The sequence below is a fragment of the Lactuca saligna genome, chromosome 7, assembly GCF_052625555.1.
Source record: "Lactuca saligna cultivar CGN05327 chromosome 7, ASM5262555v1, whole genome shotgun sequence".
NCBI classification, from domain to species: Eukaryota; Viridiplantae; Streptophyta; class Magnoliopsida; order Asterales; family Asteraceae; genus Lactuca; species Lactuca saligna.
The window spans coordinates 29,972,501-29,990,780 of record NC_136423.1 but is presented as its reverse complement, the minus strand read 5'-3'; the positions used below and the strand labels follow the sequence as shown (position 1 = coordinate 29,990,780).

Sequence of the window (18,280 nt, the reverse complement as noted above, 5' to 3'; positions counted from 1 at the left end):
AGGGTTGTGGCCAAAGAAACATATTAAATGTCTTTATGATTTAATAAATATATCTAACAAAATAGTATTTCATTAAAGGACTAAACCTGATAAAAGTTTGCGTTTGCAAACCATGAGCTTGAACAAGTTTGAACTTAAGAAGGGTGAAACAGAAACTAAAAAACCAAAAAATGTGAAGTTTATATTTTGACTTTTATGGTGATTTTATATTCATAACAAATCAAACTATTGAAAAATGATCTAGCTACACACAGTAGCACCAACTGAAAACATATATCAATTCGGAATATTCGAAAATCAAAATATATGTTGAAATCACCGTACAATAGATGATGCTAAAAATGCACTTCCTTGAAAAGGATATACTAGTAAGTATTGAATGAAATAATATAGAATGATGAGAATTTTCACATGTAGGATCACACACAGGGTGCAAAACGAACATCAAAGATATCCTACTATTATTCCAAATAAATGACTAATTAAACGAAAATGGATCTTTCTATAAATAATCTACATACATGTTGTGTGTACACACAAATATACAAACATATGTAAGTATACAGAGACCCTAACATTTAACGTACATATTATGCCTTACCTTTTTAACTCGCACCAAAAGACTATCAAATGGTCTTCCATTCGCATAAAACATGTAAACGACGCGACATGTGATGCAATAGGCACAAAAGGACATCAAATCTCATAAAAGATTGGATATTAATAATCAGTTGCCCCTATCTTAAGCAAAAGGGTAAATGACAATCGAAGTTTTAAATAACAAGTTGAGAAATCCAAATCCACACCACAAATACAATGGTGGTTCTTAACATCTTGAAAATATTCTACATATGGGAATTCTACAATCCATCATTAAAGCATAAACAAAAAGGCTAACATGGCATCAATCATTGAAGAGATTAACTTTCAAACAATCATGTACCACGTACTTGCATAACAAAACCTGCTAGGTCGAGGATCATAAGATTTAAGGTAGTTGTCAAGATTGAGATATTTATTGATCTTGGATAGTGCCTCAGGATCAGCCCACGACTCCCACAACTCAGGTTTAATAGCAGCAACTGAAGAATCATAATAATTGCTAACAAAAAACGCATATTCTCCTGTTGTCTTTTCTAGCGACACCCATTTCATTTCACCAAAATCTAGTTTCAGAACCTGCTTGTTCAAAGCTTCCCAAGAGCGATCAATGATACAAAGGTTTTCAACCGAATTTACAAATTCTGGAGTTTCCATATCTAGCTCGGGAAAATTCTTGGTTATGAGGAACGTAAATTTGGGGTTGGGAATGAGTCTTAATTCAAATAAACAACAACCGGTGTGTAGTGTATATATCTTCCCATTGAAAGCATGTAAATCAAAGATGGGGAGAGTCGAGGAGACATGATTCCATCCTCGTTTACCTTCTATGTAAAACCATATTTTACTGGTGGAAACAAATAAAATAAGGAACACCCACCTAGATATTGAAGGTGAAAAGACAAGGATACCCTTGTCAGGATAATCATCGCCATATAAACGGCAAGCAGGGAAATGAAGTTCATGTCGAGTGATGGGATTCACAAGCCAGAAGTCACGTCGTGCATTCTTGAGCAACATCAAGTAACCACAAGTAAATCCAAAAACAGTAACACGAGAAGGAAGGGGAATGTTGGTTTCATATCTTCTGTTTTCAAAGTCCCGCATGCAGCAGTAATTTTTCTCTTTCTTATTATCTTCTCTCTTATCATCTTCAAGAGAGATAACTATCCACAAGGGTGGTCTGGACTCCATAAAAATGTTCTTGTTAGATAGTGCGAATGACCTCCATGTCTTGCAGACTTTGCTAAATGAAAAAAAATCAAAAACTCGCAGTTGCATCATAATTAAAAAAAGCACATCATGGTGAAGGTTTGACCAGGGTGACACACCACCATTGTCAGAGGTCTTGACCCTCTTTGTCCGAGTTGATGATGCATCATCATCATCATCATGGTTCTGGTTTCTATTCATACTCAGTGTGTTTTCAATTCCTAAGTTTTCAAAAGGAAAATAAATACTACATAAGATACAAGAGTTGTAGAAAATGTGGTAAGAAAAAGAGAGCATGCAAACAAGAATGAACAAACAGAACAGTCTTTTATTACATTTAAAATTTCAGGAGCCCAGTAAGTGGCATAGTAACTCACTGAGATCCCAATGAAATCAAATTGGTTGAAGTTGTTTTGGCCTTTTGGGGTTTCAAAACAAATTCATGATAAATAAAATGGTGAAACCATTAATGAAATGGTATATATATATACAACGCAAGGATTGATATTAATTTGTTGATTAAATGAGAAAAAAAAAGGCACCAAGTTTTTTGTTGGTTCAAATAGCCAAGCTAATAGTCTTTAAACAAGGTGCTTGTGCTTGTGCTTATTTCTTGAAAAACACAGATATATAATTGGCTTAAACTACTCAAAAAAGTACCTTCATTTTAACCCAACTCCAAATCCTCTAATATTTATTTGAACTACAATATGAAGGAATAAATTCGAGTGATGAGAAATGGTTGTTATCAAAAAGTAACCCTAAATTTAAACTCCCGTTTTCAAGTGACGATCCAAAGTGTTAAATGCGGCAACTCACCATAGAGACTAGACATCAGAACAATGTTAATTAACTAAATTAAACTGATGAGAGCACACTGAATCAGTTAAGGGTAAAATCTCAAATCAGGCCCGATTAGGTCAAACACAAAAAGATCAAATTTGTTGACTGAAATCTAGAACAACTTAAATCAGATTTTGCATTAGATTATGTAGCCTGAACTTTAAAGCAATTTAGGGTAAGAAATTTTAGTTAAGATAACTCGACAAGCAAAGAAAATAAGAAAACCACTGAGGTAGAATAGCGAAAGAGGAAAAATACCTGCAACGAGCGAATGATGAAGGTACTACGTTGACCGTATTTTTTTTAAAACATATTTTAGAGAGTGAGACAGTGTATGAGGATTGAGGGTTAACATCTTACACATATGGTCCCTTTGGTTTGTCCAAATTCATATTATTGGTCCTAGTGTTGATTTTATTATAAGGAAGATACTCTAAGTATTTATTGCATCGGTGGTCTTGATCCGTATCAAGAGACATCGTACATTTTCTAATAATTTTCCCTTTTCCTGTTTACCTATTTACAAAACTTAATAATAAAAAATAAGCAAAATTACATAATTGGTCCATATAGTGAACAAAAGTCATAATTTTTAGTCCCAATTAATTTTTTTTTGATACAAATGGTCCTTGTAGTTTCTAAATTTCATGGTTTGTCCTTAATTCATGTAAAATGATTTTCCTTCCCTTTTTATTTTCTTTTATTTTTTTATATAGCTTCTAATTATTTATAATTAAAAAAATAAAAATAAGGTTGGGTCCACCCTAACCCTACTTCCATTATCTCTTCTTTCCAATGATTAATAATATTTCACCCTTTTAAATACTATTATTATTAATTCATTATTGCAATTAATTTTATTATTATTTTTCATCATACTTGGGTTTCCATAATACTAAAAGGAATATGACATTCACTACTAGTGTGACCGGCTCAGACTAATGCACTAAGTGAGACATGACTATCATCTCTATTGTTTGTTTCGTTCATTACTCTGATGATGGATGTACAAGTACATGCGTTGTTGTTTGATAGTGATGCTTATTGTTATCTTTCCGACCTTATATATCTCCTACACAAACGTGATGTTTGTACTGACGTCCTCCAACTTTTAATGCCACTCCACTCCTCGTATCAATGGACCATGTGCCGAATGATGGTCTAGAAAACCCACTTGACTTCAATGTTGGATTAAGCTCTTTACCTATAGGTACTCTTTCAACCTACTAGGTCATCACACAATCCATATAGGATAGACATCTAAGTTTACGTTGATTACTTTTCCCCACTAAGTGTGTTTCCCCCATTATTAATTTGTTATTAATTTACATATTAAGGGACATTTACTTTTCATATTATTATGTATAATTTTCCTCGTTTAATTATTACATAATACATCACTACATGAGTGTACCTAATACATTATCATATTATTTAAGCATATCACATCACTATATAAACATGCATATTACATCACCATACTACTATATCACATCATTATACAATCATGCGTATTACATCACCGTACTACTATGTCACATCACTATACAATCATGCATATTACAACACCATACTATTAAAGCATATTGCATCACTATATAAACATTTATATCACATCATCATACCATTAAAGCATATCAAATCTCTATCATGTATTGTCCTATCATCATTAACAACTTGTTTCCAAAAAACATAAGATATATATCATCACAAAACACAATAAAATCACACTTCTCACACCAGCATAAACCTATTCACTCAATTCATACCAAAACATCATATAAAAAAAAACCATGCAATACATCCTAAACACTCCTTCCACAGTAGGATATAAATATTTTTCAGTACATATATCATTCAAAATCAGGGAGCAAACTTTATATAGCGTCCTAAGATCAATTCACACATTCTTGGATAAGAGGTTTCCACAATAATGTACTAAAGTGGCAACATAATATGGCTTACCTTAAGTCCAAGTTTTACGAAGAAACAAATAGAGGAAGGACACTCCCCATGAAGCAGTTGAACACCCTATAATATTGCAGAAAATTATCATAAAAACGAGCTACAAAACATAAAGTAATCATCTAAACTTACTGTCTTAAAAGTGTCCTCCAACTGTTAACGCCACCCATCTGATTCCGAAAATAAACATATAATAGGAACTAAACTTACTATCTTAAAACTGCCATTAAATAGTTACATTAATGCAACATGCTGTCCAAAAACTGTCACATAACCCAGCCAGGGGTTCTGCCCCTTCGACCCCGCTCCCAAGGGGCGCTGCCTCCTGTCCCCCATCAGTTTAGGGGCGAAGCCCTAAATAGCAGTATACTTTTAACAAAGACAAAATTAAATAAATATGCACTCCGCACCACCCTAATTTGTTTAATAATTATCAAAGTGATATTGATCAACAAAATGATCCCATTACACTTAAATAATATTAGTGATATAAAATCACTAACAAAAGGAACTTCCTTGAAAAAGGATATAGTGAGTATGGATTGAAATAATATGGAATGATGAGAATTTTGTCATGTTGGAGCACACAGGTTGCAAAATGAACATCAAAGATAACCTTCTATTATTCTAAATGACTAATTGATGGAAAATGGATCTTTAAATAAATAATTTACATGCATGTTGTATGTGTTTATACAATTTTTGTGTGTGTGTCACACATACATACACAAATATATGTAAGTATCTAGAGAGTTTAACACCCTAAAATTTAAGGTAATTGTTATCCCTAACCTTTCTAACTCACTAAAAGACCAATCAAATGGTCCTTCATCCGCCTAAAACAACATGCCAGCATGCGACACATGATGCATTAGGCACAAAAGGGCATCAAATCTCGTAAAAGATTAGATATTAATGTTAGGTTTCCCCTATCTTAAGAAAAAGTGTAAATGACAATCAAACATTTAAATAATAAGTTGAGAAATCCAATCTATACCACAAATACAAGGGTGGTTCTTAACTTCTTGAAAATATTCTACATATTCTACATATGGGAATATTACAATCCATCATAAAAGCATTAACAAAATGGCTAACATGTCATCAATCATTTAAGAGATTAACTTTCAAACATTCATGAGGGAAGAACCACCTCTTTGCATAAAAAAATATGTATGGTCGAGTTTCATCATAGTTAAGGAAGTTGTAACGACAAAGATATTTTTATTAAACAACTAGACTTTAATATTAGAACAAGAAGAAGCTGGACATATCTTTGTGGTTAAGGAAGTAGTGACGATAGAGATTTTTATTGATCTGGTATAGTGCCCAAGGGTCAGCCCATGACTCTCACATCATCGTTTTAATAGCAGCAACAACAGAATCATCATTTTTGCTAACAAAAAATGCATATTATCCTATTGTCTTTTCTAGCAACACCCATTTCCTTTTACCAAAATCTAGTTTTAGAACCTTCTTGTTCAAAGCTTAACAACAATACATGATACAAAGGTTTTCAACCGAACTTAAAACTCTGGAATTTTCCAATCTGGCTCCAGAAAATTATTAGTTATGAGGAAGGACAATTTTGGGTTGGGATTGAGTCTTAATTCAAATAAACAACTGGTGTGTAGTGTATAGATCATCACATTGAAAGCATGTAAATAAAAGATGGGGAGAGTCGAGGAAACATGATTCCAACCTCATTTGCCCTCTATGTAAAACGATATTTTACTAGTGGAAATAAATAAAATAAGAAACACCCACCTAGATTTTGAAGGTGTAAAGACAAGGATACCCTTTTTTTTGGATGAGCATCGACATATAAAGGGAAAGCAGGGAAATAAAGTTGTTGTCGTGTGATAGGATTCACAAGCCAGAAGTTGTGGCATGAATTCTCGAACAACATCATGCAACCACAAGTTAATCCAAAATAGGTAACACAAGAAGAAAGAGGAATGTTGGTTTCAAAACTTCTTCGTTCAAAGTCCCGCATACAGCAATAGTTTTTCTTTTTCTTATCATCTTCAAGAGAGATAGCAATCAACAAGGGTGGTCTAGGCAAAAATTAAAAACTCACAGTTGCATCATAACTCAAAAAAGCACATCATGGTTAAGGTTTAACCAAGCTGCCACACCACAATTGTCACAGGTCTTGACCCTCTTCATACTAGACGATGATGCATCATCATCATCATCATCATCATCATCATCATCATCATCATCATCATCACCATCATCATCATCATCATCATTGTTCTGGTTTCTATTCATACTCTGTGTGTTGTCAATTCCTAAGTTTGCAAAAGCAAAATAAATTAATACAACATAAGATACAAGAGATGTAGAAAATGAGGTAGGAGAAAAAGAACATGAAAACAAGAATGAACAGATAGAATAGTCTTTTACATACATTCAGATTTCAGAGCCCAGTAAATGAATTAGTAACTCAGTGAGATCCCAATATGAACAAAGTGGTTGAAAATCTTTTAGCTTTTTGTAGTTTACCAACAAATGCATGATAAATAAAATGGTGAAAGCATTCGTGGGATGGTATGTATACAAGATTGAAATTTGTTGATTAAATGAGAAAAAAAGGCACCACGTATTTTGTTGGTCAAATAGCCAAACTATTAGTCTTTAAACAAGGTGCTTGAACTTGTGCTTATTTCTTGAAAAACACAGATATATAATTGGCTTAAACTACTCAAAAAAGTACCTTATTTTTAACCCAATCCAAAACCTCTAATCTTTATTTGAACTACAATAACAAGGAACAAATTAATTTGAGTGATGAGAAATGGATGTAGATGGAAGTAACCCTAAATGGAAGTTTCCGTTTTTATGTGAGAATCCAAAGTGTAAAATGCGTGAACTCACCATAGAGATGATAATAGTGTTAGTTAACTAAATTAAACCGATGAGAACACACTAAATCAATTAAGGGAAAAAACTCAAATTGGACTTGATTAGGTCAAACACAAAAAGATTAGATTTGTTGATTGAAATCTAGAACAACTTAAATCAGATTTTGAATTTGATTTTGTAGCATGAAATTTAAAGCAATTTAGGGTAAGAGGTTTTATTTATGATAACTCTACAAGCAAACCTACAAGAAAAAAGTGAATTAGCGGCGACAAAAGTCGCCGGTAAAGGCTATAAATGCCTCCCGTAAAAGCAATACCAGCAACACGTCGCTGATAAAAAGTCGTTGATACCGTTCTATCGCTATTGCTCAAAATGTTGTCGGCAAAGATATTTGTCGCGGCTAATGCTCTTGTCACCGGTAGTACCCTCTGTTACCACTATAAACATTGTTGCCGGTAATTCCCTCTATTGCCGGTAATAACCTTTTTTATTTTTTTTAAACCAACACTTGTGAATGCAAAAACACTAATACATAATGACATTAAATGCAGGAAAAAATTACAAAAAGACATCCAATTAGGTACCAACAAGTGTTATAATTTCCTACAAAAGTAAACAACCAAAGTGTTATAATTCCGACAAGTACCAAAGTGTCACAACAAGTCTAACATACAAAGCACCTCTCGACCACCCACACCACATCTCTTTTCACACAGGGACACCAATAATCCATTTTCAAGTCCAAATACATCTTGTGGACACCGGATGGATCGATAATCTCTACCGATGGGCCTCCTCCATTAAAATACGTCGAGCTGCAGCTGTACATGGCACCCATATCCACCCACGGAAGGTCATAATCCCTCGACCATCAGTCTCAAACTCAGATACTTGCCCAGTCACTCACTCTCTCGTACAATTCTATGGTCTCATTGCCTCCTCCTGAGCCTCTCGAATCGTATCTTATACTAGAGTCATCACCGTCATCCTCATGCTTACATCTCAGATTGGAGCACTCGCTGCTCTGCGACTCAGGGCATCGACTACCACATTAGCCTTGCCAGGGTGATACAATATCTCATAGTCGTAGTCTTTCACCACATCCAACCACCTCCTCTGTCTCATATTCAGATTGGGCTGATCCATATACTACTTTAGGATCTTATGGTCTGTATATATGGTACACCGGACACCATAAAGATAGTGGGGCCAAATCCTGAGGACAAAAACCACTGCTCCCAACTCCAAGTCGTAGGTGGGATACCTCGTCTCGTGAGGCTTTAACGCCTCGATGCATATGCTATCACGCTCCCCATCTGCATCAACACGGCACCTATCCTTGATATTGATGCATCACAATAAACTATAAAGGCATCCACTCCCTCAGGAAGGGCTAACAATGGAGCTTCTCACAATCTCTGGCGAAGGTCTCGAATGAGGCCTGCTGCTCGGGCCCCCAAGAAAAAGTAATAACCTTTTTGGTCAATCTGGTAAGAGGAACGACAATCTTGGAGAAATCCCTGGTAAATCTCTGGTAGTAGCTTACCAAGCCAAGAAAACTCCTGATATCGGATGGGGAACTCGACACCTCCCATCGCATAACTGCCTCAATCTTGGCCGTGTTGACCAAAATCCCATTCTGGTTAACGAGGTGTCCTAAGAACTGGACCTCTTGTAACCAGAAATCACACTTGGGGAATTTGGCATAACGCCTCTCCGTTCTCAATACCCTAAGAATCTCCCGAAGATGCTCCTCGTGCTGCTCTCTGGACCTCAAGTACACCAAAATGTCATCGATGAACACAATCACCGACCTATCCAACCTGGGCCTGCACACCCAGTTCATGAGATCCATGAACGCTGCAGGTTCGTTAGTGAGCCCGAAAGGCATCACCACAAACTCGTAGTGCCCATAATGAGTCGTAAAGGCCGTCTTCTGGATATTCTCCTCGCAAACTCTCATTTGATGATATCTAGATCTCACATCAATCTTGGAAAACCAAGATGCCCATGCAACTGATCGAATAAATCAACGATCCTCGGTAGTGGATATCGATTCTTGACCGTCAGCTTGTTCAACTCCCGGTAGTCAATGCACATATGGTATTAACCATCCTTTTTCTTGATAAAAAGGATCGGTGCTCCCCACAGTGATCTACTCGGTCTGATAAATCCCTTCCCCAGCAGCAATAAGGTGCCTTTGCAATAGGCGCCACACCCGAAATCAAATCGATCCAGAACGCCACCGACCTGTTGGGAGGAACACCCGATAATTCTTAGAGAAAAACATATGGGAATTTGCACACTATAGGAAACCTCAGAGATAGAACTCGGCTTCTCAATGGCAACCCTCATATCCATCACATATGCTATAAAGCCCATACATCCCTGTCGTAAACTCTGTCTCGCCCTGGTAACAGAATAGAAAGCTGACCCAGATCTAGTTCCATCACCATACACTGTAAGTACTCCCCCGTTAGGGTTTCGTATGGTCACCATATGACGCTCACAGTCAATCACAACTCCATACCGGCTTAACGAATCCATGCCCACTATGACACATACATCACCCATCGCTGGTACCAGATCTATCGGGAACTCAACACAAAAAATCTCTAATACACACGCCCGAAATATAGTAGTGCGAAAAACCGTATGCTCTTCCGCTATAGAAACCTTAAGAGTTCGACTCAACGCCTCACGTCTGACACTAATGTGATGACTAAAAGACAAAGACACGAAAGATCGGCTCGCACCTGAGTCAAATAACACCAAAGAAGCCACATAACTCAAAAGGAAAGCACCTATATATAACACAGTATAAGCATAAAAAAATCTTGAAATAATAGGAATAAGGAAATACGTACCAACCATGACATCAGGTGATGTGCGGACCTCCTCCGTTGTTAGCTGAAAAGCTCTCGGGGTCTTGGCCTTCACCGGCTGACTACCAGTAGCACGTAACGCAGTAGAAGTAGAACCCTGAGTTGATCCCTGAGTGAGCTGAGGGAACTTGGCCTTCCAATGGTCGGTCTGGTTGTTGTGAAAGCAAACTGAAAATCCCTTGGGAAAGTCCTCCGTTATATGTCCCTCTTTGCCACACTTGTAGCAAATCCCTGCCCATCATGATCCCTCATGATTCTTACCGCACTTGCCACAAGTGCGACCCTTCTAGCCCCCAACTATTGTATCAGCAGTCTTAGCCCGCTTCGTCACCGGCTACGACGACACTGGTGTCCGATCCCTCCCTTGAGACTCTCCATCCTCTCTGGCCTATAGCTCTAGCTCAATCTCCCTTGTCCTGGCATTGGTCTGAAGCTCAGCTAATGTCTATTATGACGAGTTCGCCACAAACTCCCGTATATCCCTCCTCAATATGCTCAAATACCGGCTAACACGTGCCTGCTCCATAGAAACATGCTCATGGCAAAACAACGCCCTCTCATGAAACATCCTCGAAATCTCTGTCGCAGTTTTTGTCTTCTGCTTAAGAGACAGAAACTCCTAGGCTAACTGTTCCCACTCCATCTGGGAACATACTCATCTCAGAACAATCGTGTAAACCTCTCCCATCTCACTGCAGCATGATTTGTAGGAGTAAAGCTAGCAGTCACAAACATCAACCAGTCCTTCATTCCCAACTGAAGATGGTTCCGCAAAAACCGAACTCTCAGGTGCTCTAGGCATGAACACATATAGAAACATGCCTCAAACTCTAGTGGCTTTGTGTTGCTAAACTGCTGGAACAACATCGACTCACCTGCCTGTGGTCTAGCGATAGCCAAGGCTGCGGTGGCTGTAACAACTGCATCCTCAGTAACAACTATGTATCGCTCATCGAATATCTCAATCAACGTGGTCTTAATAGACCCAAACGTCTCTGGTATAGCCTCCCTGATAGTTGCGGCCACTTCCTTATGTATGATCTTGTGGATCTCCTCATCACTGGTCCGACTGCTCCTAGGGTTATGGCGAGTACCCACCATAATGTCTCTAAAACTCAACATGAAAAGTCATCAGACTCGTTCGAGCATACTCACACTCGATTTCCCACCCCTACATGCTCCTTAGTATCCTAAGGATTCTTACTTGGGTCGCATACAGATCCGGTGGTTTCAGTAGTACATGCCCAATACTACCTTCCACACCAACCTGTAGTTACCCCAAGTTCTCCTCCTAGGATCCTAATTCACAATACTCTATCCCTCACTGATCTCAAACTACTCTCTTGCTAGATTCCTCAATGCTCTTCTAGGTATATCTCCTAGATTACTCAAAGCTTTCCCTACAAATTCTTGCCATGTTTCTCCTTACTCGGTACACACACAAAGTAAATAGCAGATAATATCAATCAATAACATACCCTAGGCTAAGGCATCATGAATCAGGAAACTCTAGTTCTAATTTATGAAATACTTAGCCTATCCCATAGCATGCAATTGTAATCTCTCATAAGTATCTCATAACATAACAAGTCATGGTATTTTGGGAAATCACCATTGAGGCTCTGGTTGATTGTACACAGTGCTCTGTCTCGTTCCGTATATGAAGAGAGAGATAGCATGGTTTGTGGAGTGGCGCTTGACTTTCTAAAAATTCAAGGCCAAACATCAAAGACCACACGACAAGATGTAGTTGTTACCCATTCCTATGTTGAAATGGGTGGAGATCACTATGGATTTTATCACAAAGTTGTCGAGAACGACATGTGTGGTGGATTTTAACTGGGTCATTGTTTATAGATTGACCAAGAGTGAACATTTCATACCCATTGTTGAGAGCATTTTCACTAAAAAAAATTGACTGACATTTACATTCGGGAGGAGGTAGTTAGGCACGGGGTGTCGGTTTCAGTAGTTTTAGACTGCGATGTTTGCTTCACCTCCAGGTTTTGGAGGAAGATTCATGAAGAGGGGATAATAAGTTGTATTTCAGTACAACATACCACCCTCAGACCAATGGATAGAGTGAGCGGACAATTCTAACGCTCAAATATATGCTCAGGGTGTATGTGCTAGATTTTGGCAGGAGTTGGGATGCTTATCTTCCACTGGCCAAGTTCTCCTACAGAAACAGTTCTCTATTGATCGACCACCTTTCGAGAGCTGTACAGAAGGAGGTCTAGTACCCCATTTTGTTACGGCGAGGTCAGACATCGGGTCATAGGGAGTATTGAGGTGGTAATCAAGTGTAACACCGCAAATTTTCAAACAAATTTTTCATTGTCAAATCCACATAATTCTCAATATCACATCTCAAAAACCCCAAATTTTCAAAATGTCAAAACACAAATTCATAAATTGTTTGATAAAATCCAGGATCCTCAAACATAAACTCCATCTCCTATGTACAATCAAGTTGGCGCCTTCCCGTGATCCTAAGAAGTACCTAAAACACATATCACATAACATGGTAAGCACACAGCTTAGCAAGTTCCCAAAAATACCACACACAACTCATTAGCCTCTCATGGCTATATCTCAATAAAGACCCTCCAGTCAATGTGTCTCAGTAGAGACCCTCCAGTCCCACAACTCGGGTTGGACCCTCCGGTCCTAACTCAATAAAGCTCGGGATAATACACATCATAAATCACAAATACATAATGCATGATATCACACAACTAAAAATAATCATACAAGACCCTACGGTCAGACAATGTTACCACTCAGGTAAGTATAGTGAGAAGACTCACCTCGTAAGTAAGCAAGTAAGCCTTGTACCCATCGAACAGTCTAATCACCGCTTACATGCCATAATCATCTCTAATTAACACTTATGACCACAACTCTAAATAATTTAAGATCACCCCTCACTTTAACTCTAAGAAAGGGTAAAAGACCATTTTACCCTTCCATGGTCTCCATAATCCTGTCCCAACCAACCTAAAGTCAAAAAAAGTCAACACTCGAGTCAACAGTCCATGTTGACCCAACTCGTCGAGTGCATCCATGCAACCCGTCGAGTTCCCTTGTTTTCCTCAGAATGTCATCAAAATCCAACTTAAATCTTCAAGTTGTCTCATCAACTCGCAGAGTTGTAACGTGTCTACACTCATTAGGGAAAACCCAAATCGACTCGTCGAGTCAGCTCACCAACTCGTTGACTCCCTTCATACCCTTTCCTCGTTCAGATGTTTTTAGGTAGAAATGATGTCTCATACTCTGGATCTAATCTTCTAAATCTCAATTATCACGTAAAGTTGCAAGCTTTACGTTCATGCATGGCATATAGGGCTCAAAATGCCATAACAAACTCCACAAGGGGTTTCATGCATAGAGACTTGTCTAAAGTTTGATAAAGCTTGGATCTTTGGGCTCATGGGACCTAAATATACCCAGATCTGGAGTCTTAACTCCATGACAAGCTCATAACACTCTAGGACTCCAAGAAGGATGGGGAAAAGGATCTAAATGCCCTAAAAACGAGACCTAACCAACAAATGAGTAAGATTGTTACTCTTTACCTTCAAACAGGAGCTAAGTAGGAATGAACACTAGATCCAATATCTCCTTCTCGCCCATAGTCTTTTTCTCTTCAACTCTCCTCCAAGAATCCACTAAAACTCACAGTATTAGCCTCTATTTCTTACACACATGGTTATAGCTCGATTAGGGTTTCACACATGTAGTATGGTGACAACGGTGGTGAAATGAGGGCTTAAGGTCCTTTAAATAGGACACAAACCATAAAAATTATGATTTTCTCACTTAGCTCCTACTCGTCGAGTCGAGGTCCTCTGACTCGTCGAGTAGACTCTAAAATACCACGACCAAAATATTCTCTACTCGGCGAGTTAGGGCATCAAACTCGTCGAGTTGCTCTGAAAAAATGAATAAAAAAATTAAATATCATACCTAGGAGTTAGGATATTACATCAAGACGGTTGAATTCATATAGCAGGTGCGTAATCGGTTGCGAATCGCGTAAAGCCGACATATTTGTTATGTTGACTGGCATCGATTAGACCTCGACTTACAGCTGGGGGATTTTGTGCTTCTGAATGTGTCACCTTGGAAAGGTGTCATCCAGTTTTGGAAGTCGGGCAAGCTAGGTCCCTGGTTTATTGGACCCTTCAGGATTATCGCCCAGGTGGGCAAGGTAGCGTACTGAATGGATTTTTCTGATGAGCTCAGTCAAATCCAAAATACACTTTCCATGTCTCTCAGCTTAAGAAGTTTTAGCTAATGTTTCTTTAGTGGTTCTTTTGGATGATATTCAGGTCAATGAGCGTCTGAACTATGTTCAAAGACCGATTGTGATTCTTGACTAAAAGACAAAGACTCTACGCAGCAATGTGGAGTAGACTCTAAAATACCACGACCATAATATTCTCTACTCGGCGAGTTGGGGCATCAAACTCGTCTATTTGCTCTGAAAAATGAATAAAATAAATTAAATATCATACCTGGGAGTCAGGATGTTACATCAAGACCATTAAATTGATATAGCAGGTGCGTAATCGGTTGCGAATCGTGCAAAGCCGACATATTTGTTATGTTGACTGGCGTCGATCAGACCTCGAGTTACAACTGGGGAATTTTGTGCTTCTGAAGGTGTCACCTTGGAAAGTTGTCATTCGGTTTTGGAAGTCGGGAAAGCTAGGTCCCTGGTTTATTGGACCCTTCAGGATTATCGCCCGGGTGGGCAAGGTAGCGTACTGAATGGATTTTTCTGATGAGCTCAGTCAGATCCACAATACACTTTCCATGTCTCTCAGCTTTAGAAGTGTTTAGTCGATGTTTCTGTAGTGGTTATTTTGGATGATATTCGGGGTCAATGAGCATCAGAACTATGTTGAAAGACCGATTGTGATTCTTCACTAAAAGACAAAGACTCTACGCAGCAATGTGGTGAACCTGGTAAACGTGCAGTGGTAGCACCGGAAGGGTTCTGAGTGGATGTGGGAGCCTGAGGATGAGATAAGATAGCATTACCATGATTTGTTCGAGGCATAAGACTTCGAGGACGAATTCTGATTCTAGTGGGGGAGAGTTGTAACATCCAAATCTTTCAGGTACTTAATTTCAAGAATTTTACCCTATTTGGAAGTGGTCACGACATGAGTTATGCCTAGTTACGTTGTGAGTTGTCTTTGAACAAGTTAGCTCGCATTTATTAGTCTCACGATGTGAGCCATTATTGGTTAGAATGTGAGCCCAGTCTGATGACCAAAACCTTATTATTTAATTGAGTGATAGGGATAGGGTTTCCCATCCTTAGCCTCCATCACTCTCTAGCCTCCAGAAACCCTAATCACAACCCTCGTTGAGATCCTTAGCCATTTTTTGTTCATTTTCTAACTTGGAGAAGAACATAAGAAGGGGAAAGGAAGTTTCCTAGCCGTAGTGTTTGCAAAGTAGCATCATCATTATCTCTTCTTTCTATTAGACCTTTGTAAGTGCTAAAGGTTCAAACTTTATTGCATATTATCGATAGATCTTGGTTTTTGTCCCTTTTCTTCATGTTTAAGCAAGCTTGAGTGATGTAAACCCATAAATTTAGCACCATTATGGATTCTAAGGGTTCCTTGAACATGATATTGTCCAGATCTCGAAGTTGGTGAAGTATATGAGTCATGCATGAGATTTTGGTACCATATTTTCCATTTTTTTCTTAAAATCGATTAGGGACATTCATGATGCATGCGTGTAGATAAAGTAAACATTTTTATGGACCTTTAGGATCCCTTTAAGCTTCTAGAAAAGTTGGCTTTGATGGCTTAATAGATTACGGACTTAAAACCTTGGTTTTTGGCTTCAAACTCAAGTTACAACGTAAGAGATAAGGTCTCACAACGTGACAACAAAAAAGCTCGTAGATTGCTAAGTATTTGAGACTCACGACATGACATAGTGATGCTCACATCATGAAGCCAGTCTAGTAGAAAACCTACAACTGAGTTGACTAATTCTTGAGCGAGTTTCTAAAATTGGACTTGGTGGATTCTCCTAACGTGATCAACGGCTAGTCATAACCAGAGACCTGATATTAGGCTTTTTGACCAATAACTTTGACTTTATGGGTTGACTTTTTTACCTAGCTTGACTTTGGGGATGGGTCCTATCCATGAAGGGGGAAGATGTTCATTTACCCCAAGGAGAGTATGCTAAGGACCCCTAATTATGGAATATTACCTTAAATGTTAATTAGGGTTGTTTGGATATGTTTAGTGTGAGGAGCTTTTGTAGAAGTAGCTGTAGTGTAAGTTTTATTCAGATATTGGTTGAGGGGAGACTTCTCACTATTTTTATGGGTCGAAGGCACCAATGATGGCCTATTGGATTATGTTATGTAGGAATGCTAGTTGTCTTTGTGAACCTTGCATGTTTCTATGGTTGGGTTTAAATAGACCTCAGGTCTGGGCCCATGATTATATTTTGGGTTGAAAGAAACCCCAAGGCTAGGCCCATTATTTCATGTTGGGTTGGAATAAACCCCAGGGACAGACCCAAATATTTGTATGGTATTTTGTACTTTGAGGAACTCACTAAGCTTTATGCTTAGAATTTATGTTTTTCATTTTAGGTACTTCCGGTACAAAAGGGAAGGGCCCAACATGATGGCACAACATCCCCCTTATATTTCCGTACTTTGATTTCTTTGAATCTGATGTTTTTGATATTTTATATCGTGCTTGACTTTGAGACATATGATGTATGGAATTAATGATTTTAAAAATATAAAATTGTATCACTGTTTTGGGTCGTTACATAAACATAACAAGCATTAACCCAATAATCAAGTGATAGAAGTGAAGCGTTCTTCAAGTTCTTCAAACCTTCAAAGTACAGAGAAAATGTTCCAAAATTAAGTTTAAGAGTTGCTAAAAGTGAGCCACCAACTGATATGGACATATTAAGTTATAAAATTCATGCATTATCTTAATACTTTATGATGATTTTATCTCATTTAATGAACAGAAGATGCTTAATTACTTTTAAATTTTCATTTTCAGCAATAAAGACATGCTCAGAAGGAAAATGAAGTGGAATTGGCGATTGGAAGCTTGGATCTTGGATTTTGAGGAAAGAAGGATGTTGTTGGATAGCTTGACCCCTTGTCAGTGTTTTGGCTATATCTTATGAACCGCAAATCCGATTAACGATATTCAAAATGTTCTGAAAACTAGACACAATTTCGGACGACTTTCGTGTTTTGAGAAAATGTTGATTTCAAACGGACTCGACGAGTTGGTTAGAATGTTCCCGATTCGAATATGCCTTGCCGTATACGCTGTTGAAGATCAAAGGCAATTAATTATTCTTCTTTCGTGTTTGGTAACTATAAATAGAGAACATATATTCCCGAAATCCTAACACTTTCTAGAGGCTAGCTGCGATTAATGAAGATCAGAAGGATTCTTGGAGCTTCAGTTTTTGAGATTTCAACCTAAGAGACAATTTAGAAGAGATCAAAGGCAATTAATTATTCTTCTTTTCTTAATCTTTGTTTTGAACCATGTTTGAATCATTAGATTTTGATTTTAGGCTATTACTTGTTGTAGATATGAGCTAAAAGCTTTATACTTCTGTTTGGATGAGATAATCTTATGAACATGGTTTGAGTGGTTTGATTAATATTGATTTGGTTATTCATCTTGTTAAGCTTGTTAAAGATCCTTATGTATTGATGATAAATATTTTCTGTTAATAAGTAAGTTATTGAGTTTCATGAACATCTTCTTGATTGCTTGAATCATATAGTTTTGTGAACACAAGAATGTATGCTGAGGAATAGTGAACATGAAACTAGGGTTAACTAGAACATATGTAAATTAATCAATGTGTGA

At 37.8% G+C, this 18,280-nt stretch overlaps 1 protein-coding gene across 1 annotated transcript; it reads right to left on the bottom strand.

Moving 5' to 3' along the window:
• Window positions 1-551: 551 nt before the first annotated feature.
• LOC145005437 (uncharacterized) lies at window positions 552-2,960 on the bottom strand. Its single transcript, XM_078964519.1, has 2 exons — window positions 2,914-2,960; window positions 552-2,033 (listed from the first exon to the last, which is right to left on the bottom strand). The coding sequence occupies exon 2, from the start codon at window positions 2,011-2,013 to the stop codon at window positions 928-930; it is 1,086 nt and encodes a 361-aa protein (XP_078820645.1). The 5' UTR covers window positions 2,014-2,033; window positions 2,914-2,960; the 3' UTR covers window positions 552-927.
• Between the last annotated feature and the right edge of the window lie 15,320 nt (window positions 2,961-18,280).